This window comes from Pseudopodoces humilis, chromosome 1, assembly GCF_049639895.1.
Source record: "Pseudopodoces humilis isolate 2021_Gansu_Grassland_sample_001 chromosome 1, ASM4963989v1, whole genome shotgun sequence".
Lineage (NCBI taxonomy): Eukaryota > Metazoa > Chordata > Aves > Passeriformes > Paridae > Pseudopodoces > Pseudopodoces humilis.
In genome coordinates this window covers 13,018,825-13,042,143 of record NC_142200.1, presented here as the reverse complement: position 1 = coordinate 13,042,143, position 23,319 = coordinate 13,018,825, and the positions used below count along the sequence as shown (strand labels likewise).

Genomic DNA, 23,319 nt, shown 5'->3' with positions numbered 1-23,319 from the left:
AGTAAGGCCCCTTAATGTCAAAGCTGATATATGTCTGCTCTTTTCTCAAAACTTACTATTTTATATACTTTATATATTTTAAAAGCTTTTCTTGTCAGAGGATCATACATAGCAGCTTATATGAAGCAGAAAAATTGTGTGTTGTTCTCTAGGGTTAATTGTATTTTATGAAATAAAGTAAGGAATGTATGCTAACCTTTAAATACAGAGGTGTTCCAAGGAAAATTTCACAACGCCTTTTGTTCCTTGAGAGACCTATTAAAAGCATTTGAAATTGTCTTGTGTTTTGTTTTCTTTTAGGCCATAGTTTGGTTTTGGGTTTGGCAAACCTCACCATGATTAGCAGTATGACTTTTAGAGGATTGACGCAATGGCACTTTTGGGAAATAACTGCTCTGATATTTTCTTATGTATTTTTCCCCCTACACTTTTACACAGCTGAGAGTTTAGTTTCCACATAAACTGAAGGGAAATCTCTTCCCAAATAAGATGACATTAACTGAACACTGTGAGAATGGATGGAAAAGATGATGAAGGGAGAGTTTGGAGGTGACATGGTAGCAGCTGATGTCTCACCAGCTCTCATCCCAAGCACTACTGCTCCACCACTTCCCTCAGAGTGGCACTGACTGGACATCAGCACAAACCACTTCAGGGGGTAAACCTGTCAGAAAATCAGTGCTACAGCAAGATCATAGGGAAGAAACCCAAATGTACTGTGGTTGCAGTTGTGGCTTGTGACAGTTACATGTCAAGGCACACTCATATAACTGCTGGAAAGGGTAGCAGCAGACAACTCCATCTTTCTGGTTTTGTGGGGTTTTATTTCAATCAGGTCAGCAGCACTCAGGGTAAGTAACATACACACAGTGAAGTTTCTCTCTATAGGTACATACCCTGCAAGCATGCTCTTGGTGAGCCATTAGTATTTTGGCCATCTGAAATTCCAAGGAGATAAAGATCATGCATCTATGCTTGCAATAAACAGATCAGTATTTTCTTTGCTTACATAAGTGGGTCGCAAAGCTATGCTAGAAATTAATCACATGAGAATTGTTTCAAATCATGTTAACATTCAAGATTTTCAGAGCTATGAAGCTGTGGTCCTTATTCTTGATGACAGCTGCTTCCTATCAAATGCTTCTGAAAATCTATTACCAAAAATATTTTAATGTTATTTAACCTCTTCCTCTACTTTCTCTTTTGGAAGCTAGGTATTGTATAATCACAGATCCAGTAAACTGCAGATTAAAGTATTAGAAACTTGAAAGCATTACATACCAGCATATAAACCTTACCCTGGGCATTACCCTTTTCATTTCAAAGGGCCAAGAGTGAGATCTTTTCAGAAGGTCAAAGAAAAAAAACCCAAACCAGCATATCAGCATGTGTTTAGGAATGAGGTGGTGTAAATCTGACTACAGATTATGTACGAGATAGTTAACTGCAGCTCAAGGAACGTCTACCTGTTGTAAAGAGCAGCTCACTTATACCAGGAAACCACCTGAACAAACTGCCCACAGAAGCTGTGCAAACTCAGAGATTGAACATTTTGAAGAAGGGCTGGGCCGAGATCTGTCAGAAGCACTTCTGTAACAACTGACCAGGTCTTGGGATATGGAGGTCTACATGGCTGTTCAACATTCCTTCTAGCTCCATCTTCTATAATTGCAAGTAGGGTTTCCATTTCATTCAAGAAAGGTTTAGCCCACCTACCTTGTCTGATTTTTTCACATCTCTTGACAACCACCTCATTAGTGATGTGGTGAATTATCCCAAATCATTTAGCAAATTCAAGTCACATATCCTGAGTCAATGTAGGACATTTTCCATATTGCAGCACAAAAGAGAACTTGCTGAATTTCTCCAAATACATTAAGATTGCTCCTTTGTTTCTTATGCTTGACCTTGCCTTTGCAGCCAGACCATGCTTTTCAGGTCGTGCACAATGCCATGGCACATGTACTGGCACATGCAAAATAGTTTGAAAATATATCATCAGGAGCTCTCTCCCTGGTGAGCACCTTCAAATTAACAGAAACCCCTGTAGAGAACAAACTTGCACAGTTTAAAATCCTTTTTAAAATTCCTGCATCCCTCCACATCTCCTGCAGTCAGATGGTGCAGCAGGCACAGGGACCTCAGCCTGAAGGTCCTTCCTTCCTTATTTTATACGTAAACCTTTTCACATTGTTTTCCATACATTCCTTTTATCACCACTAAGTTCAAAACAGCCATCTAATTGTCTTCTAAGTCATAGGTTAGAGAGCAAAGCTACATAGGGCAAAAGTGCCTTTGTGATTAATTTCAAGGAAGTTGTTACATTTCTATTTTAAGGGTGTTACATTTATCTTAGAAAGTGCCATATTGAACTATTTCTTTTGATTCTGTCTGATTACAAGGTTTAAAAGCAATAAAATCCATTCATTTGCAGTAGTGTTTAAAACAGGACTATACAATATAGATACGCTTACACAGTCATTATAAGAAGACTACCTAGTAAAAATTTGCCATTTTGGATCCCATATGGAACCTATATGGAACAACCAAATACTTAACCAAAACATCTGGAGCGCTAGTTCTGCTAGATGATAGTCAACTTGCTTTCCATTTTTGCAATGAGTTAAATCCATACGAAAAGTTAGATAAGGGAAAAAATACAACTGTTCCAACAGAAGGAAATCATGACTCCATTTTTAACGGCATGCTTAAAACTACAATGAGAAGAGACAGAACAACTACAGTGTTTCTCCTTCCAAAGCATTAAGTTATCCTATTGTGATCAAGAACCATGCTTCAAGAAATTACTAAGGCCATTTTCCCTGAAAGCGCTTAAAAAGATGGCTAGGAAATTCATAAAGCAAGTAACTTACAAAGGAAGTTACAGAAAAATGTGAGCTTTGGTTCTCTACTGTCTCTTAAAATTTTGGGTAAAAAATTTGTTTCAGTTAAAAAATTTGTTGGGTGCAAATATTCAACATCTCAAGTGTTTAAAGACATACATCTGTACACTGTAAAAAGACAAGAAAAAGGGGTGTTTTAGCCACTGTGGTGGTACTTTGGCATGCATTTGCACGGTACTAGGAAAAAGCATGATGTTTTTGGCTCACAGCAGAGTTCTATGCTAGCTAAATATGAAAATTTGCTTACAATTATGGTATACCTCTCGAGAAATAACAAATTGGTTTCTACAAAAATGCTTGGTGAAGAAAGTGTTTTGTCAACATAAAATAATTAGTTCTCAAAATCAAGACAGCTGGGAACAAATAAGCTAAAGAACAGTGAATTTCAAAAATAATTTATGCCAATTATTTTCTGGATATTTCATTGGACTGCTCTTCTGATGAAGTAGAATTGGAAGTCATGCAATTAAAAGTGACTAAGTAGGTTCTTTGATCACAGTACTTTCAGTTTGCTAAAAAACCCACACATGTCCAGCGTAACTTTTCACTGTCTATACTTTACTGTGACTATACTCCTTTATGCTTTGCTATCATACTTTTTTTCTCCTGCAATAAAAGTAACCAAGCTCCATAAACACAGAATGGACAAAATCCTCCATTACTTTTGTCCTTTGTTATTGCACCCTTGACTGAACTACTTCAATGCCAGATGCTGGGTCAATCCCACCTGTAAGCAAATTTTAATAGATTTCCAAAAGTACCCCATCTCCTGCCCTCTTCAAGAGATGTCTGTTTCTTCCTACTTTTCTGGAATGCTGAGCTAGTCCTCCTGCTATTGGAAGAAGCACATAGCTACTATTCCCAGCTCTGGAGGTGTTGAACAGTGCTGGCTGGCTCAGCAGTGTCAGCACTGATCAGCTGCAATGGAACTCCAATATCAGACCTCTGGGTCTTCAGTAAAAACCAGTTGAGCCCTGCCCTAGACAGTCACCAGCGAAAGCAAAGCAACTGGCACTCAGGTGTTGAACACTTGAAATGCAAATCCTTCCCATCCCTATTACACACACTACACATCTGTTCTGCAGTTAACAATCTAGAAGATTTTTTAAAAAAAATTTTCCAAGCAATTATTATTACTTCTATAATGATCAAAAGCAACAGCCACTATCTTCTTGATTACCTAAAATGCCTCTACTCAGTGACCAGCAGCCCTGATAGTGGCTGTAATTAGACACCAATTCCTCAAAGAGGGAGGACAGGAGGACACAGATACATTACCAGGAATGCAACAAATTCTGGCCATGGCAAACAATTTTATAATTCAAATTCACAGGCTATCATTACAGACAGGCATTGCAAATGAAACCCTTTCACTTCAGTTACGTTAACCAGCTCTATGTCAATGACCGCAAGTTTCCTTTCTCCTGCCAAAGGAGCAGAGACACAACTCAAGCCTGCTTTTTCTTGAATAAAAAAAGACTAGTTGTCTGGTTCATACATTTTTCCATTTGGACTATGCCTGAGATCACAGAACCCTATACCACCTCACAACACAAATAACAGTTCCTCCTGTGGCATGTTCTTGCTGTGTTCCAAAGAAAAAATAGAAGAAGGCAGAAGAAAAGCAGAGGACTCAGTGACAGCACATCTGCACGAGCACCTGCTCTGCTCTCCCAGCTCTCTCCACCGTCAGATGTCTGCCGTCTACTGTTCACAAACCATCATGACCTCAGGAGCCACAGAAATCCCAAAAGCTTTCCTCACCAGTGCCTCTTGAAAGCATTAATCAAGTTTCTAGAAACCGCTTCAATAGCTACCAAAATAAACCCACCACCCTTAAAGCCATCAGGGAGTTTCTCTTAGCGCAACAAGGAAGCTGTGCAGAGTACAAAACACTGCAAACACTTCAGGAGCTGATGAGACCAGTCTCTGTGAGGCTGACAGTGCTCAGTCCTAAAATAAGCTAAATTTTCCATAGTCACATGCACACAGAGCAAAAGTTTAAGTAAATAGGAGACCTATAGGTGAGTCCCAAAGGTCAACTGACTCAGGCTCAGTGAGTTATTTATTCTTCTCTATATCCTAGAGGGAAAAGGAACAAGAAAACTACTGTTACAGAGTAGGAACGGTTCCTAACCACATTCTATAACGTAAGGATATATGGTGATGTACAATTTATGTCTGTTACTGTACCTGAGACTGGGCCCTCATCCCATTCTTCAGATCTCCTAAATCGATTTGTCGTAAATCCCATGCAGACATTTACTCCAAAGGCAAAAGCAAATAAGGATATAACCTGCAAAAGTAAAATAGCAAAGTAAGCAAACTGTGCAAGAAGCAGAACTTTTGCACTAAGAGCACTATGCATAAAGGGCAGAGATAGTCCTCAGTACATTGGAGCTCCCCAGCACTGCAGTTCCCATCACTGAAGCAGCAGCTGACAGCGTCACCGTTGGAGAGTAACACAAACCAGAAGGGGTTTATGAATAAAACATCTCTTTCTGAAGCTGAAACGCTCGTTTTTGTAGGAACTTATTCAGGAGAGACGGGCTACTCCTCCTCTAAAAGCAAACACGCTCCTCTCCTCCCCTACCTGGTGCGAGTGGACGCAGCCCTGCTTAGCCATACCAGGGAATTCTTGAAAAGCCTGCGCCGCACCGTCGCCTTTTTTTATAGTGAGCGCAGAGCTCTGTTTGCTCGGGGAGTTCAGGCTATTAGCTACGAGTAATCCCACCTGGTGAGGTTGACAGGCTCGTGTGATTTGTCCAGGGGGTGATTTCATCATGTTTCACTCACAAATCGCAGCTCCGAGTGCGAGAAGCTCCAGGCATCATCGCTCGCTACGCCCTCCCCCCGAACGCACACCCGCGCGCTTTTATGTGGTTTCCTCTGGCAGAGCAGGGCTCGCTTGTGCCGCTGCGGCCAAGAGCTGTTCCTGCTCGTTTTATTCTCCTCACAAAAGTAACATGCTTAAAAGAGAAACCAAATGCGTCTCCATCTGGCTCAGAGAAGAAACGGGGGGAGGCTCTCTGGGGGCTGCGCGATGCAGAGCTCCCGCGGCCGCTGTCAGGTGTGGCGGCCCAGGGGGCTCGGCCCCGCTCGGCCCGCGGCTCTGGCAGTGCCCGGCTCGGGGCAGTGCCCGGCTCTGGGCATTGCCCGCGGTTCTGGCAGTGCCCCACTCTGGCAGTGCCGGCTCGGGGCACTGCCCGCGGCTCTGGCAGTGCCCGGCTCTGGCAGTGCCCGGCTCTGGCAGTGCCCGCGGCTCTGGCAGTGCCCGGCTCTAGCAATGCCCTGCTCGGGGCAGTGCCCGGCTCTGGCAGTGCCCGCAGCTCTGGCAGTGCCCGCAGCTCTGGCAGTGCCCGCAGCTCTGGCAGTGCCCGCAGCTCTGGCAGTGCCCGGCTCTAGCAATGCCCTGCTCTGGGCAGTGCCCGGCTCTGGGCAGTGCCCGGCTCTGGCAGTGCCCTGCCCGGGGCAGTGTCCCCGGTTCCGGCAGTGCCCGGCTCGGGGCAGTGTCCAGCTCTCCCTCCACCGCTGCTGCCCGGGCTCGTCCCTGCGCTGCGGAGCGGAGGCCTCTGGAAACCGGAGACACCTTCAGAGCGGGGGCGGGGGGCACTTTCCTACGGTGCTCTCCCGTGCTGCTGTGGCGAGTATCGATGGAAACACCAGCAGTTTCATCTGAATAGCTGGAAACCCCAGACTTCCAGAAAGGAAGGGAAGTGACACGTTCCCTCTGCCCCACATGTCCCCATTTTCATCAACAACAGAAAGCTTGGCTGTTTGGATAAGCACTTTTATTTACAAAGCAAATGATAATGCTGAACGGAATTACGGTTCAAATCAGCGGCTTAAATATTATTTGCCAAGGCAAATTATTTACCACTGTAGTTCGCCACTTTTTTTTCTCTGATGAAAGCTTCTTTCATGAAAGTGTTTACTAACAATTACATTTAAAGGGACAGAGTCAAGGTTTGTAGGCCCTCGGATGGACTGAGCTTCCCTTGGGACCTGTCCCATATTCTATACTGGCATTGAAAGACACAGTACTGTTTTCTTTAAAATATTTTGCAGTATTAAACACATACAATTTTGAACTTTGTTTAGAGGTAACTTTTACCTGCTGAAATAACTCCTCCACCATGTAGCTTTACAGGACAGTCTAAAAATACCTTCATTTTGCTGCCCAAGTGTCAGCCTGCCAGACTTTGCTAGAATCTGATCCTTTTAAATGCAGTTTCTTAACCGAAAGTGGCTCCATTGTGCAGCTGCAACTTTACATTGCAAGGCTCAAGGCAATGTAATTAGCTTGGAAATTCCTACACTAGGACATTGTATTTCTTTTCCTTGCACAGACTGAGACTTTGAATTCAAGACTCATCTTCTAATGTTCACTTTATCACTAGATGGGCTGAAAAAAAAAATAAGTTGCAACAGGCACTATTTTTCTACCAAAAAGCTGTGTATAGAGGTCTAAAGAAAAGTAATTATCAAAGGTTTCACCAACTGTTCCTATAAAATTCTTTACCCTTGGCCTCTGGTATATCCTGTGGTTTAACAACTTTATCCCCAAACGCTAGGTAAGTGCAGCAGTGTGCAACCGCAGCAGAAGGGAAACCTAAAGTGTCACAAATAAAATTGCAACAGTGTTGCCTATGTATCGTAACTAATCAAGTTCATCATTTCAGAGGCAAAATATGGGAATTGGCAGCCACAGCCTCTCCTCCAGGCTAGAACCTTTGGATCACCAAGGGACTCAGGAAAAAACACAACGGACTTTTCAAATTGGGTGGCAAATTCTGTGTGCCCAAACCAATACATGAAGTCTCTGAGATGCTCTCAATTTCAGAGCCTTTGTTTCTTCCTGCATGTCTTCCTAACACACAGATCCTCAGGTTTTTTTGAAAGAAGGCTCCTACATATGTTAAAAATGGCCATTCAGAAAAAATGCCTCAACAAATAAAACCAAAAACTACAGCATTATGAATGACTTCTGCCAATTTAAACATACATATTTCATTCTTCCATTCATGTAATATCTCTGGAGCTGGTAAACTTCACAATTTTACATAAATAGAAGAGCATATTTTATGTTTCCTAGTCCATGTTACAAGTGTATTAAATTAACTCACCTCCTCTGTAATGTCCTTTAGAGCTATAGATGATGACTCTGAAACTACTAATCTTTTTCATCTGTGTTATGTAAGACACATTTTCCAGTAGCTCTGAACTGAACACAGTCAGATGCATAATGTTCTTTTTGTCACAAGGATTGTGCCTGAAGCTATCCCACAGATTCAAAAGGAACCTATTAGCATAAATAAGGTCTAATAATTTTGTTCAGGAAAAATTTCACTGTTGGGATCAGTGGCAACTAATTTTTTCAGCAACTAATTGCCATTTTACTAATCAGAAAAGAAAGGACTAAAGCTGAATTAATGTATTTCTGGCCCACAAATTCAGCAATTCAGTGGAAGTTTTAAATAATAAATCAAACACACTAAAACGGAATTTTAACAAGGTCGTCAGAATATGAAATGCCTCTTCCTCAGTTTTTTCTGAATAAAAATTGGCCTTTGGCTTTTTAGGCTTGTATGATTACACTGATTATTTAACACGGGATGCAAAGCTTACAGCGAGGCACCAGATGGCGCCTCACAGGAGACGTTCGTGCTGGGACATTTCCAGTTACAAACGTTCACAGAGCCACAAAATCACAGGATCGTTTAGGCTGGAAAAAAACATTAAGATCGCAGAGTCCAACCCCATGTCCACCACTAAACCATGTCCCTAAGTGCCACAGCTAAACGTCTTTTAAATACCTCCAGAGACAGTAACTCCACCAGCTTCCCTGGGCAGTTTGACAACCATGAAGAAATTTTTCCTAATATCCAGTCTAAACCTCCCTTGGTACAACCTGAGGCCATTTTGTCTCTTCCTGTTATGCATTACTTGGAAGAAGAGAGCAAACTCCACCTGGCTACAGCCTCCTTTCAGGCACTTGTAAAGAGTGGTAAGGTCTTGCCTGAGCCTCCTGTTCCCCAGCTCCCTCAGTTTCTCCTCATCTGCTCCAGACCCTTCTCCAGCCCTCCCCTGGACATTCTCCAGCCCATCAATGTCCTTTTTGAAGTGAGGGGCACAAAAATGAACCCAGGATTCGAGGTGCAGCCTCCTGAGTGCCAGGTCACTGGCCTGCTGTTGGCTGCCTTGGCTACCTGGGCACACACTGGCTCATGTTCAGCCACTGTTGATCACCACTCCCGGGTCCTTTTCTGCTGGGCAGCAAACTGACTTGAGGGTGCCCTCAATCTCCTTGTCCAGATCATCATTAACAATATTAAACTTTCAAATTAAATTCAGAAGTACTGACCCCAGTACTGAGCTTTGGAAGCTGGACACCAACTGGATTTAACTCTATCACCACTCCCTCGGCCCAGCCATCCAGCCAGTTTTTTAATCCAGTGAAAAGGGCACCCATCCAGCTCACAAACAGACAATTTTTTCCAGAAGAATGCTGTGGGAAATGGTATCAAAGGCTATTCCTAGAGTTAATATAAGCAAGGCAGTACTTACAGTCTTATATAAAACTCATTTTTCTTGAGTAGTTTTTCTAGTGAGAAAAGGAATGCAGAGAAGTCAAGTATACTGGCTGAGTCAGAGGTTGGGGATGGAGTGAATTCTACTGAAATGAGTGTTTTTAGCTGCTGTCAGCTTTGCACTGGATGCATCGAGTGACTGAGGGACCAGGGTGAAAGCCTCCTGTAGGGCTGACAGCAACATGAAAGATAGAAAGGTTAAGGATTTCTCTGTAGTGTCTCAGAGCTCTCATCCTCCCAAACATAGCATCCACGTATTCTTGTGGCCAAGAAAAAGTCAGTTGAGTGGACAAAATAGCAAAGGAACAAAAAAAAAAAGGAATAAAATCTTTTGACAAACCATAGAAATTCAAGTAGTATCCACACCAAGCACAGGTACAAGCACTGGGAGCCCAAATGAACTATTCTGGCAGCCAGAGTGATCATGGGAAGAGTTGAGTACCTTACTGAAAACACCCTGAGTCTTAACAAAATCATAAGAAGCACAACATATTAGGAGATAGAGCTGATTCCTGTGTATAAAGGACTTTAAACCACGCTTTTACTACAGACTCAGAGAATGGTTGAAGTTGGCAGGGACCGCCGGAGATCATCTAGCCCAACCTCCCTGATCAAACAGGATTCTCTAGAGCACATTTGTAAGGATGGTGAATATAGCCAGAGAAGGAGACTCCACAGCCTCTCTGCTGTGGAACAGCTTGTTCCAGTGCTCAGTCACTCCCAGAGTAAATAAGTTCTTCCTCACATTCAGGTGGAACTTCAGGAGGCGCAGGACGGACTGCCGAGGAGCTGTACCACTATGCCCTCTGCTACCCCATGAGCCTGGGGAGACCCACAAACCAGGCTGTGCTCACATGAAAGTACACCCTCCTCACCGCAGTTTCTCAAAACACCAACAGTCTTCAGTTATCTGTCTGCTCATCACTGCCCCGAGGGGAATGGTATGCAAATCATAGTGCCTGGTGCCCTGGAGGGCTGTGCTGAGGATGACTTTCTTGGCCAGAAAGATCCATAAAACAGTGCCAGACCCTCAGGGACAATCGTGAACAAATTAAAGTCTTCAAAATTGCAGTTTGCTGCAGCCCAGGCCCTGAAGCACCAAGTGCCTCAGTCACATGTAAGACCATCAACATTTCTGAGCATCCTATGTAATGCCTGCAGGGTTCACAGGGCTGAGGGAAGAGCACCCAGACACAGCCCAAGCTCACCAAGTACCACCAGCAAAGCACGTTGCACCCCTCCTCACCTCACCCCACCCTCATGTATGTACGTGTCCTGCTCAAAACAGGGATGGGGGTTCACACCTGTCTGAAACTGAGTTCTGCCTACCCAGAGACAGAAGAGGAATCACTGAACAGGGGAGGACCCGAGTCCCTGTCTCTGCTTTACTCATTTAAATGTTAATATACTCTCTGGGATAGCGATGAAAACGCTGGTGAGCGGCCTGGTGAGAAAAAGGAGGGCATAATGCAGTAGAGAAGTAAATTTTCTCACACCCCACATCAGGTACAACAGCTTCAGTGGTTCAGTGAGGATTGTGGATTTGGTGGCAGCACTGCAGCTCCAGAAGGTGCTTATGATGCCTGTGGAGGGGTTTAAGCCCAAGTGTACCCTCCACACACAATCACCATTTGTGGTGGCATACACAAATGCAGAACAAGGTTTATAAGCGAGGTTATGTCTTCTGGCAGGACAGCTAGGTCAGCTGAAAGAGGAGAGGAGTTTCCAGTGAGCTGGAGAAAGCTTTGGGTGCCTGAATGGTACCCTCCTGTCTCTCTCCCAGCGGTACCACAGCTAATACACCACCCACTTCAGCACAGGGTATTACACCTCTCACTGCAAACCACACACGACAGCAGCAGCGTTAACACCAGTCCCAAATCTACGCCTTCCTTGTCTTCAAAGAAACTAACATATACCCAATTCAGTTTCTGGACAACATCACTATTATGAAGCAGCCCGAATGCTTCACAGTACAATGCACTGAGAATTGTATTTCTTAAGATAGTCATATATAAAAATTCTATCAGTTGCAGAATAAAAACTACTGTGATGAAAAATCTTCAGGGAGAATATATGAAGGAGTGAGACATGGAACCGCAGGGCCTATATGTGCTTTTAACACAGCCCACAAAAGGCTGTGTGTATTCAGGCTCTCACTCTTGTTCTCCACTGCCTGATATGGGTGTCACAGGTGCCCATTAACAGCTTTACATCCGTCTTTTTCAAAGAGCTGTAGATTTCAGTGGTGTGAAATCCAAACCCCCCACCCCCCCACAGGGCAGTCTGGAGGTTTCAAGGGCCCTGCATGGTACCTTGAATATGCCACACACAATCACTGTTAATTTATTTGAATTTTACAAGGGATACAACTTATTACATCCCACAAAACTCCTTTAAAATAATGAATCAAAGCTAAATGAGAAAAAAACCCCAACCAAAACAAGAACTAACAAACCACAGAGAAAAAAACTAAAAAAATTTTTTTAAAAATCCAACAAAAAAACACACAAGGACAGGAAAGCTACTTAAAGATGTAAAAAGCAGGTTTTCAAGACTTCAAATCATATTTCTAATTTCTTTTTGTAATTTCTATATACATCCTTTACCATGTTAAAACCTTTCTCAGTAGAAAGTAGCTTTGAATCTCTTGTGTATATAAAACCTCTTGTGCGGACTTCTACAATAACCCTGTAACATATCTCTCTGACTTGATTACATTTACTCTCAGCTCAGACTCTATTTTGGCACATTTTCAAGGTCAAGGCTTGGATATGATTAAAATATTGCCAAGGGCTAGTCTCTCCCCTACAAGTAAAATGTGGATGTAATTAATACTGTTTACTTCGTTTTCTTTGCAAACAAGAGTTTCTGTTTGAAATACTTTTTTTCATGTTTTCAGCACTTGGATCAAAAAAGAAATATTTTAATTAATATCTTTCTCCTAATTAATCTAAAAAAACACAACTGATATTTTCAAAACAGCAAAGTCCTATTTGATTTCAGTTTAAAGAGATATGTCACTAGAAATATTGTTCTCAACTAGCCTGCAGTTGAGGCTTTGGAAATGCTTTGCAGCATCAATACTTCTGCAGAAAGATCAAAGTGGGGTCAGGCTGGAAACAGAGGATTCCCACACAAGTAGGGACGTGCCTTCAGGTGGGCACTTTTTCTTCCTGGTTCTACTCAGTAAGAGGCTCTAAGGCTGAAGAATTGGCTGCTGTTATGGTGATGTGTATTTCCATCTATGAAAGCTTTTTTTTTGGCATGGTAAATAAATGCATGAACATAGAACATACCTTGGCAGTGTCGCAGTTAAGACAAAAAAAACCAAAAGCTGAAGGCCTTCTGGGCCTTGAACCTACTTCACATGAGTATGAGCCTGGCTCAAGCAGATCTATTTCAGCTGTGTAAGAACTGCAGGTCTACACCACTAAATGCGATCAGTCCAGCACAAAGAGAAAGGAAATCCTGAAGAAATTAGGATAGCTGATGAAGAAATGTCTTCTTAAAGAGAAAAACAACAATTATTAGACACCGCCTAAACTGCTTGATCTGATTCACTGGCCACATGAACGTTTATGTGGCAGAGGATACAACAGGAACTACCTAGGCCTTTGTTCATAGAAAAATGCATAAAATAGGGACACAGCAAACATGTTAACAAACTTAATCCCGTCTGCAGCCCTTTTTTGGGTGTACTGATTTATCTCATAGTTGAAAGACACTTTTTTTTAAGCTATCCCTAGCTCTTGAGAGAGGTGAGGTATTTCAATACCTTGGAAACAACTGGCTTTTCTGCCCTTTTCCTTCAGAACAGAAGTAAACCCAGCAAGTAGAATCCAGGTACCTAATGTCTACCACCAGTCCAGGCAGACCGGCAAGTCCTTGCTACCTCTTCCATCCTCTCACCCCAACCATTTCTAGAGATACAGTGCAAATCAAAACAGTTTTAAAACTTCCCTTCCTTTGACAAGTTTTACAGCTGGATGAGTTTCCTGCCCTGGTCCTCTGCCCTGGCAGCAGGGAGACACAGCAAGCTGCAAACTGCCACCGAGCCCCAAGCCGGGCACTGTAACTGGGGAGCAGGCACGGGAGCGGGAGGGGACAGGGACAAGCTCTGCTCTCCCCCCACTCCCTCTGCTCCCAGGGGAGCGGTGTCACCACAGCATTCACTGAACACCCTGCATTTCTTAATAGGCATCTGCTGCTGCCTGTTGTACTGGCAAAGCACAATAGAGTAAAACAATCACATCTTGCTTTTTGGGTCATTTCGGACAGATGGGCCACTTTCCAAGCATCACAAATTTTCCTAAGTTGAAACATGTCACCACAAGTTCAGTTGAAGGTCACTTTTTTTTTTTTTTTCTGATTTCAGCTGAGTGCAAGGATGACAAATGTAAGTACAGAGGGAAAAACATCCTGTTGGAACAGTACTCCCTGTTTTCTATGGGTGAGAAAAGTATAAGCAACATTTCAACAACAAAACAACATGATCCATTGCTGAATGATTTTTTCTTTTAAACCCATATCATAATGTGTAACTGAATAAATTTCAAAGTCTGCAGGAACGCAATATAAAAATAATGAAAAAAATGTTAGTAATCAAAAATATGCAACTCTGCATGGGTTTGCATAAGGATTATCAGGGGGTTTTAGGCAAATACTATTTCACTTTCTCAGCATAAAACTTTGGAAAGGAATAAAGTATTTTTTCTAATGGATTAAACAAGTAAACTTCAGGGAAACTCAGGTCAGTTAAATATTAATAGATTTTTTCATTATTTTAAAGGAAATAATCTTACTGAGATAAATTTTGTTCAACTCCTATTTTGGTTTTTTATTTAGCAAAACAAGACTTTCAGAAAGAAACAATTCATTGGTTTGGTGATTGCTGACTGCTGTAGACCTTCAGAGAAAGTTCCCCACCCGGGTAAATGTCCTTTTCACAGCAGACAAGAATGAAACCAGCTTAAAATTATACTTGTTGAAGATTTCCATGGCAGAGACAGATGTTCCTGGGCATCCATAGAGAGCCTGCAAAACTATTTAATTTGTTATGTTTTCACTGTCTGTGGCTAACCCTTCTCCAAGACATTGAAACCAAACAACTTTGATGGCAACATCTGATCCAACCCATGTAAAAAAGACTGGAGTAAACTGCTCTGGTGAAGAGAGGGGGGACACCTCCTTTGCCAGCTTCAGGGAGTGCCTCCAGTGCCTGCCATCGCTGCTCAGGTGTTTGAGCTCAGCATTTCAGTCTCTTGGGAGAGGAGGAACACTATGTTTAAATCACCTTTAAAACAAAAAAAGCCAACATACTTTAGGCAAGGATGGATGATGGAAAGAGGCAAGGCGCAGCAATATCTTCAGATGACAGCTGAAGCCATCAGAGGAGGAGCACCCCTAGCCCTGTGTGAGCCGAGTTCCTTTTCACTGAGACAAAGCAGGAGCACAAACTTCCTCTGTGGTAGCTTAAGATGTGAAAGCTGGTTTGAAAATGGGTGTGGGACAATAACCTCATGTTCATACCCCTGCTTGTTCGGAGTCTAAGCCCGCTGAAGTATCTGCTTGATTTTGCAGATAATTCCAGCATGGTTTTGGAAGGTACTGAATTAAAAAAAAAAAACAGCACTAGGAAAATTTTTGTTGCTTCCTACTTTGATGCATTATGAATAGAACAAATAAGCCAAATTCCAAACCCCATTGTATAAGGGTAGGTGGAAGGACAGACAGACTGTAGGACAGAAGGTACAGGGGAGAGGCATGGGAAACTTTTAGAGAAGTGACAGTTAAACACACAAACCAGGCTCAATACTGCCAACAGCAACTGCCAGGACAGCACAGTAGATGAGGGGTACCCAATATCCCATGACTGTCACAGCCATCTCCTGCCATCTGTGGGGAATGTTGGGCTGGCTTGGCAGAGCAATGGGAGGGCAGGAAAAGACATCTTAGTATTGAGGGTGAAAAGAAACAAAATATGTTAGGAGAACAGAGCTTTGGAGACTTCTAAAGGGAATCTCCTTGTTCCTGCTGCTGTGAGGTTTGGAAGGAGGAAAACATCCTTGTGATCTCTGTCCTATTTCTATTGCTCTTTCAGTTGTACTCTATTGCACAAGTCCATTTTATGTTAGGGAATGTAAAAAAAGTAGAGCATCTTTAGGTGCACTGAATTTATGTAGTCAAGCACAAATGACCTGAGTGGGTGCTTTGGCAGCCAGCTGAGACTGGGACCCTTCAGGTTGCTCCCTGTAATCAAGAACTTAGATTCTGTGGTACAATCCTGTCATTTACGAGGAATATACGAAGAAATGCTGCTCCCCTGAGCAGGCAAGGGAATACAGTTATTCTGGATATCCAAAAGGCACTTAAGGGCTTCTTACATTTCTCCTGGATGAAGGGTCATTCTCTCCAAGGGCATTTCACCCCATCTTACAGCATTCCTGTCTGAGCTGGAGGGGTGACCTTTCTGCCTATTGTCTTCATTGCTACTTTAGCTGTTCAGCCTCAGCATGGAAAGAAATAAAACCAGGCATTTACAGGTGATGGCAACTTAATTATTTACAAAATATTGTTTCATCAAGACATTTTCTCTTACCCTCATAATGACCATATTTTCATCCACTAGATGTTTATCACTGTCCCAGACAAAATTCATTTTGGGTGTGCAAAGAGCCTTTGAGGAATGCCTGAAATGACTGAGGAAGCTGTACTTCTAGCTGTACTACTAGCTGTACTGACTAGAGGAAGCTCCTCTAGTGTCACCTGGTGCAGGTACCAGATTGCAGCCACAAACTCATACTCTTCTTTCTCCAGAGATGGCTGAACTGAGACATATTTTCTCTTTATACAGCCTGTGAAGTCTGTAAGCATTGCAGTAGCCATCTGGTCCTGATACAGCTGAGTGCCAGTTCCCACCTTCCCACTCACACCTGAGGCCAATGCTGACACACCAAACCATGGGCTGGTGCAGCTGGAGGGGCAATGATTTGTTACAGTCGTTGGAGTTGCAGAGTTTCCCTGTCCCCTTTGGTAGCTCCAACACTGAATTTGGTGCAGGGCTGGTCCCCCTTTGCTGGTGCCACAACACAGGTTCCTCACCACCCTCCTGTCCCAGCTCCAATAACCCCTGTCCCATTCCCCCATTCTCCTGCCACTGGCCAGAAAAAGTTCTCAAGCTGTCAAATTCATCCACAGCACCAGGGACATACAGCTATTACTACTTAAAATATTTTTCATCAGGGCAAAATATACAGCAATAGGTTCAGATCAACAAATGTTCTGTGGATAGTAATTCCTACTTTGGAATTCACTTCAGTGTCTTTTCCCTTTTTAATGCTATTTGTTACAAATGCTGGTGTATCCTGCTGCATCAAAATCTCCTGCCCCAAGGACTAGCACTTAAATTAGGCAGTCTGGGTCAATTCTGCAGAACCCAGTTCCTGTAGTCAAGTAATTGAAAATTCAGGGTGTGGGATGAGGTGTCCATGGGCTGTATTCCTCCCCTCTGCTTTGTTATGCTGTTTGCAAAACAGCTGAGGGAAGTGTTCCTGTCCTGTCCCAGGTTTGCACAGGGCTCTCTGTAAAATCTGGAGAGATTCCCTGTGGAGCCCATTTCAGAAGTCCTGCCTTTGCTGCCTCTGAGAGCTTTTGCTATTGCACAAGAGCAGCACAATCATCCTTTCTTCAGGTTAACACATTTTCCCCTTGCAAATTATCCACTTCTGGCAAAAGAATGACATGGGGGGTTGGTTTGTGTGTAAACACAAGGGTATGGACGTGTCTGGGAACTTGTGGGCTAGTGCTGGCTAAGTGCATGTGTAGCCTGGCAGCCTCAGCAGCTCACCCTGCCGTGTCCCGGCAGCCACCTCCACTGCCACATGTGCCAGTATAGAGCCAGAAGCTTGAAATTTGGCATAGATCAAGAAGCCTGCATGAACAAAACATTATTACCCACGACAATCCATATATCCCAAGTTCTTTGAGCACCACAGGTATGAGAAGCAGGACTTCAGCTGAGCATGCCATTAACAGCAAGCAGCGGGGAACAGAAATCTGTGAAGGGAATAAAATGTGACATTTCAGTGATGGGGATGGGAGGTGGGTGCTGCACAAGGGAGGGTGTCAGGAGAAGAATGGCAGGAACAGCTCTGGCTGTGTCCCACCAGTAGTTTTCTGTAGGTTTCTACTGCAGATGACATGGGAGGAAAAAATTAGGTTATGGACAAGGATGGGCTTCCAAGAATTTCTTCAAAATAAAAAAGGAAAATAAAACTGGTGAAGAGCTAAGTGACAGCAAAGCCAGAGAGTCTTCAAAACTCAAAGGCTTTCAAGTTAAAGTTTTTAACTAACCAAAAAACTACATGGAAACAGAAGCCCAGGGGGTGAGAATCCAGAAACATGTGCAGTAGTGCATTACTTGGAGAGGCTGGGCCTGCCATGGACCAGACACAGCCCGTCCCACCACAGGGCATGGCTGAGGCCCTCACGAGCCCCTCATGAGGCCAAGATGGCAGCGCCTCGGGTACAACGAAAGAGAAAAGGGTAAAAAGTGCTGTGCAGGTAGTGGTGAGTGAGGAGGAAAGTAAGAGAAACAGCTCCAAGGTCACCGAGGAAGGAGGGGAGGAGGTGCTGCAGGCACTGGAGCAGGGATTCCCCTGCAGTCACCAGAAAATCCCTTAGAGAAGCAGGTTTGCCCCGGATGACCCTGGCCCATGGAAAGGCCCCAGGGGCAGGGAGATGTGGGAGCAGGAGGGAGCAGCAGAGAGGGGCTCGTATGGACTGGGCATCCCCCCAGTGCTGCCAAGGATGGTGGGGAGACGTGGAGGAACCAGGGATGAAGAACTGAGGAAAGGGGAAAGAAAGGTGATGTTTTAATTGTTTAATTTGCTTCCCACTATCTAAATCTATTTTAAATGGCAACAAATTGAATTATTTTTACCGAGTCTGTTTTGCCCATGACACTAATTGGGTAAGTGATCTCCCTGTCTTTATCTCAATCCATGAGTTTTTGTAGAAAGGCTTATTTTCTCCTCCTGCCCTGCTGAGGAAGGGGAAAGAGAGAGTGGGCATCTGGCAGCCAGACAAGGCCAAGCAAACACAGCTTCTGAGTAAAAATCTCAACAAGAAACAATGAAGTTAGATAGACAAAGGAGAAAGCTTTAGGACAAGACTTCTGAGTTACTTCACAAGAAAAACAGTATGGAAGGAGAGCATTAAGCCCCACAAAAAAAGAAAACAGCTGGCTAGGAACTGTATTAGAAGAGCAGGTATCTGAGCATACAACATATCTCCCAGTCATGGCTGTAATCCATCTGCAACAGGAGAAAAGTTCTCTCTGGCTTAGGGCAAGAGGACAGGAGCTGAACATACCTGCTATTATCTTGTATTTTTAATCTATTTTCATCCAATTTTTCACATGCAGCACTATCAACTAGAACTTCTAAGTAATTTGTCACTTCAATATTTTGAAATATGAAGGCTTCTAGGACAAAAGACCATTTACCATGAATCTTTCTCATGGAATTTAAACAACTGTACACAATAGGAAAATAGTTCTCCAATACTGATAGAGCCAATACATATTTATTTCTAGATTTATGTCTTTTTTGTGTACCAAAGTAACAGTGACCTTGTTCTCTTTTATTGTGTGTGGAGCACACACATTTTCATGGGTTTTGAGACAAAGAAAGGCTGTGAGATCATTTTGCCTGGCTCTCTACAAACACAGTTGTCATCTCACCCGGTGATGAGCACAGGGGAGGGTGCATCCCAGCTGGGCTGGTGTGGGTGGCATGGGGAGACCTGTGCTGGGAGGCACAAAACCCCTTATCCAGGAAAGTGTGGCATAGGTCAAAGATGCTGTCAGATTTCTAAGCACCTGAAAATCAATTTCTGTTACTGGTGTGTCAGCAAAATCAAAATAAAGTTGTCAAAAATAAGTTTCCATAAGTGGTCCATTAACCTGGGGATGTGCCATAAACTGGGCACTTCAGTAGCACATGGGAATTCAGACAAGCTAGTGTTAGCCCCAGTGCTGTCAGGAGCAGTCTAGTGCACCACTTCATTCACCTCTCACAGATATTCATTACCTCCACTTCTAGTTCAGCTCATGTCAAAGGATTCATTTGGCATCCTTTGGGAAAGGCTGCAGTGCAGGTGCTGCTATGAACAGCTCCAGCTTTCAAGAATGATGCTAACATACCTTTAGCTGCCTGGCATTCAAACTCAGCTGGTATCCTTGATGAGTAATTGGAAAACTCCTTGCTGCAGTGACATGAAATTCATTCAAAGTTTAACCTTCATATTACAACCTCTGAAATAAGCTAAAATTTTGTAGAATAAATATTACTACACAAATGGAGCACTATTTTGTTTCCTTATTATCTTATACAGGCCAGCCTCCTAGGAGGAAACATTTCTCCAGGCTTGCCCTTCATGATCAGCTCTTAATCTAAAAATGTCTCTATCTGTCCCTGAACAGGTATAGCAGGTCCTCTGTGCAAAGCCAGTCTTAGGGTCACAGTCACCTTTGGTTTCTATTAGGTATAGGCAACCCCTACATCTCTCCCTATCCACCAGGCACAGCCACAGCCCTCAGCCCACCTCCCCAGTACCCACCACACATCCCATGGGGAAGGCTGGAGCACTCCTGTAAACTTTAGGCAGGACCTCAAGACCCCTGAAATGCCCTTTTTCCCTTTTTTTGTTTTTCATCGGACAAGTCAGCGTCACACTTCCACTTGCAGAGCTCAGAGTTTCCATCACAGTCAGAGACATGGTGGCAATAAGGAACAGCATGCACAGCACTGACACATGCTGACAGGAAGCTTGCATAGAACAGCAGAAATTAGATATAAATCACAGTCAAAATCTAAGCAAATCAGAAGCAAAAGGAACTTGAAAGAAGGACCCAAGACTACTACTTCAGAATCAGAATCATCAAAATCTTTATGAGTCCATTATGACTAAGGGAAGTATGAGGCTTGTAGCATTTCATTGCTCCTTATCAACCTGCTTCTCTATTCAGAACTTTCCTGTTGTGGCATAGGGAGTTATGGAAAAAACTACAGGTACTTGAAGAGTTACTACCCTGATTAAAGAAATCCATATATTTCCCCTGGAGAAAAAGGCTTAGGGAGAGGTAGCTGTAACAGGAATGTTATTGAGACAGATTGCCTTTTAGCCCAAGACTTTGCCAGTGAAGCTCCAGACACTTGAAATTTTAATATAAATCAAAAGTGATGTAGGAGTTCTAAATTCATATTTATGTACTTGCATAATATTAATACTGTTGGTGGTAAATATAAACGAAACACAAGATACTTTGCTCATGTCTGTGCTGGATGCCAATTTTGATATTGCTATAAGGCAAGAATATATATGAAAAGCAGTTTATATTAGAAAGGTTAAGAGAGGAGACCTTTTCAGGAGACAAAACAAGCTATTCAAGAACAGTTTCTAAAATACATTTCCTTCTCTTTGCATTAAATATTTTCTCTTTTATTATGAATCAGAACATCACCCAACATCACCCCTGAATGCATTTTGGAAAGACTTTCACTTGCCAAATCCCAATCCCAGTTGCATTTTGCAAAACCATGTTCATGCTACTTCATTAGCTGACTTTGCTTGTAATGGTATTTACTTTGGCAAGCCAGGAAAACACACAGGGCAGAAGGGGAGTGCAGATGCTCCTACCGTACCAGTGGGTCTTTTTTCTCCATGCCTGAAGCTGCACTTGGCGCTGGGGTGGCCACGGCAGATGCGCTGGGCCGGAGCGTCCCGGAGCTTGGGTCTGCCCTGGCCCCAGAGCAGTGAGGCTGAAGTCAGGGTGCCAGCTGCCCTCCAGGACAATGGCTCCATTGGGACATGGCTGGGGGACAAAGGCGCTGCTTTCAGGGGTGATTTTATATGCATACATGTGACCTTTGCCTGAAATGGCTCTTTGGAAAGTGTCCCTGTCCTGAAGCTCTGCTTTCAAAAGCAGAACTCTCAGGCCTTGCTTAATCTGTCCTTTTTTTCCTCCCCCTTTTTTATTTTGTGCCACAGATGCCTCAGGAGAGGTCATGTGCAGATAACAAAGTGGTGCTGAGCTTTTTCTCATCATTTAATAGAGCTATTCAGTAATGGATAAGGTTACTTTTTTTCACTTTGTGAAGTCCTTCACCAGGATCTGCTATCTGGAAGTGCTTTTTCTGCTTTTAGGAAGTTAACTACAAACCCCAGTTTCCAATCCCATGCCTTGAGCCAGCCTGCACTGGCTGGCGCTTCCAGACACTTCCAACCTCTGGCCACCTTTGCTACAGTGAATACAATTTTAAATTTATGCATCCAGATCACAACGACAGGGTTTTTAATGTATTTGAGTGACTTGTTTATTACAAATAAATTTATTACAAATTAGTTTATTTCAGCTGTGATTTCTAAGTATTTTGAAGGCTTCTTACTTGAATGGGTATAAAATAGTGGCTGTCAATACACAGCATGCATGAAATCTAAATATCATGCTATCTGGGCTGGAGGTGGAGGGGTGAAGACATAATTTATCACCTTTACCTTGTGATATGGCAGTGAATGCTGCAGGTGAAGTGATGGGCCCTCAGAGCGATTATTTTTCAGGTCACAGGAAAAATTAATAGCAGTATAACTCTCAGGTTTACCAAATTTTCCTTTATAAGACCTTGATTTTTGCTGTTTATTGCTCTGACAAACTTATATTTGCACTGACATTTTTGTGCTGGAAAGATTTGGGAATTTTAAATCTATTTTTAGTTTACAGCAAAATACACTGAACATTTTTGAGATTAAAACAAAGAATATGTTCTTTTCTGTACAAATGTTAGCCAAAATTATCTGTCCTTTCCATGGACAGATCTCAGACATACAGGCCCTGGAGCAACAGACGAGATTTTGGGGACCAGGGAAGAATGGCCTTTGTCAAATGAATACATTCATTCATTGCTATCAAATTCCATACAAATTTTGTCAAGTTATAAATCTTTAAGAGATCCCTGTGTATGCTGAGCACTGTGTGCAACTTGCTCACACTTAACGGCTGAGCTTTCTGGAGATTGTCTTCTCTGGGTGTCTTTGAGTCACACTGCAGGTTTATCTCAAAGGAAAGGAGTTTTAAAATGTGCCCACAGTCCCAGCAGACCCAGGAGTGTGGTCATGTCTGTCTGTCTGTCATACAGCACTCCCTCAGCACAGTTGCACACACAGCCTGCATCTCTCCCATAAAAAGTGTAGTGTTGAGCATGCTGGGAAAGCAAATTTATTGTGCTGAAATAAATCCCAGCCCACCCCCCAAAAAACCCCAAACCCCACTTTGAAATCTCCCCAACCATCCTCCCTGCTCCCTACAGCCCTTTCCTTCAACATCAGTCTTTCAAGAGAGGGAAAAAGAGGATAGAATCAAAGCTTCGAGGAGCTATTGCATAGGTAGAAGTCCTGTATCATAAATTAAACAGGGCTGCTGTTGGAAAGATAGCGCAGAGCACCTAATAATACACAAAGAACACAGAAGCAGACAGATTTCAAGTGTTTGAAGAATATTAAAATTTCAAAGAATTTTAGATACAAATCCAGTTAGAGTACTGCAAGTAATGAATGCATGCAAATAAAAATATTCATATATTCTGCAGTAGCTAAACATAAAACGTCTGAATAAAGGGCGCAAAAAAGTACCAAAGAAGAAACAAACTAGCAAATGCACAGATCTCCACCTCTTAGCAGGCTATTCCCAACACTGTGCTCCCTCATACCTGTTTGAATTCCATGCAAAAAAAGATGCATCTCACTTGCCTTAGAAGCTAATGTGC

The 23,319-nt window shown here is 43.0% G+C and overlaps 1 protein-coding gene across 5 annotated transcripts in view; it reads right to left on the bottom strand.

The window, feature by feature from the left end:
- Positions 1–21,323, bottom strand: part of ENPP2 (ectonucleotide pyrophosphatase/phosphodiesterase 2) — a 71,879-nt gene extending 50,556 nt beyond the window's left edge. Inside the window, exons 1-2 of one of the 5 annotated variants that reach the window (XM_088054656.1) lie at positions 21,202–21,323; positions 5,097–5,199 (exon numbers count right to left, since the gene is read on the bottom strand). In XM_088054656.1, the coding sequence (XP_087910782.1) occupies positions 5,097–5,199; positions 21,202–21,222 (124 nt within the window). In that variant the 5' untranslated portion in view covers positions 21,223–21,323. Of the gene's footprint in view, positions 1–5,096; positions 5,200–5,296; positions 5,412–5,496; positions 5,758–21,201 lie in introns of those variants that run through there. The other 4 variants (XM_014256723.2, XM_088054649.1, XM_005516940.3 and 1 more) reach the window with 4 other exon arrangements.
- Between the last annotated feature and the right edge of the window lie 1,996 nt (positions 21,324–23,319).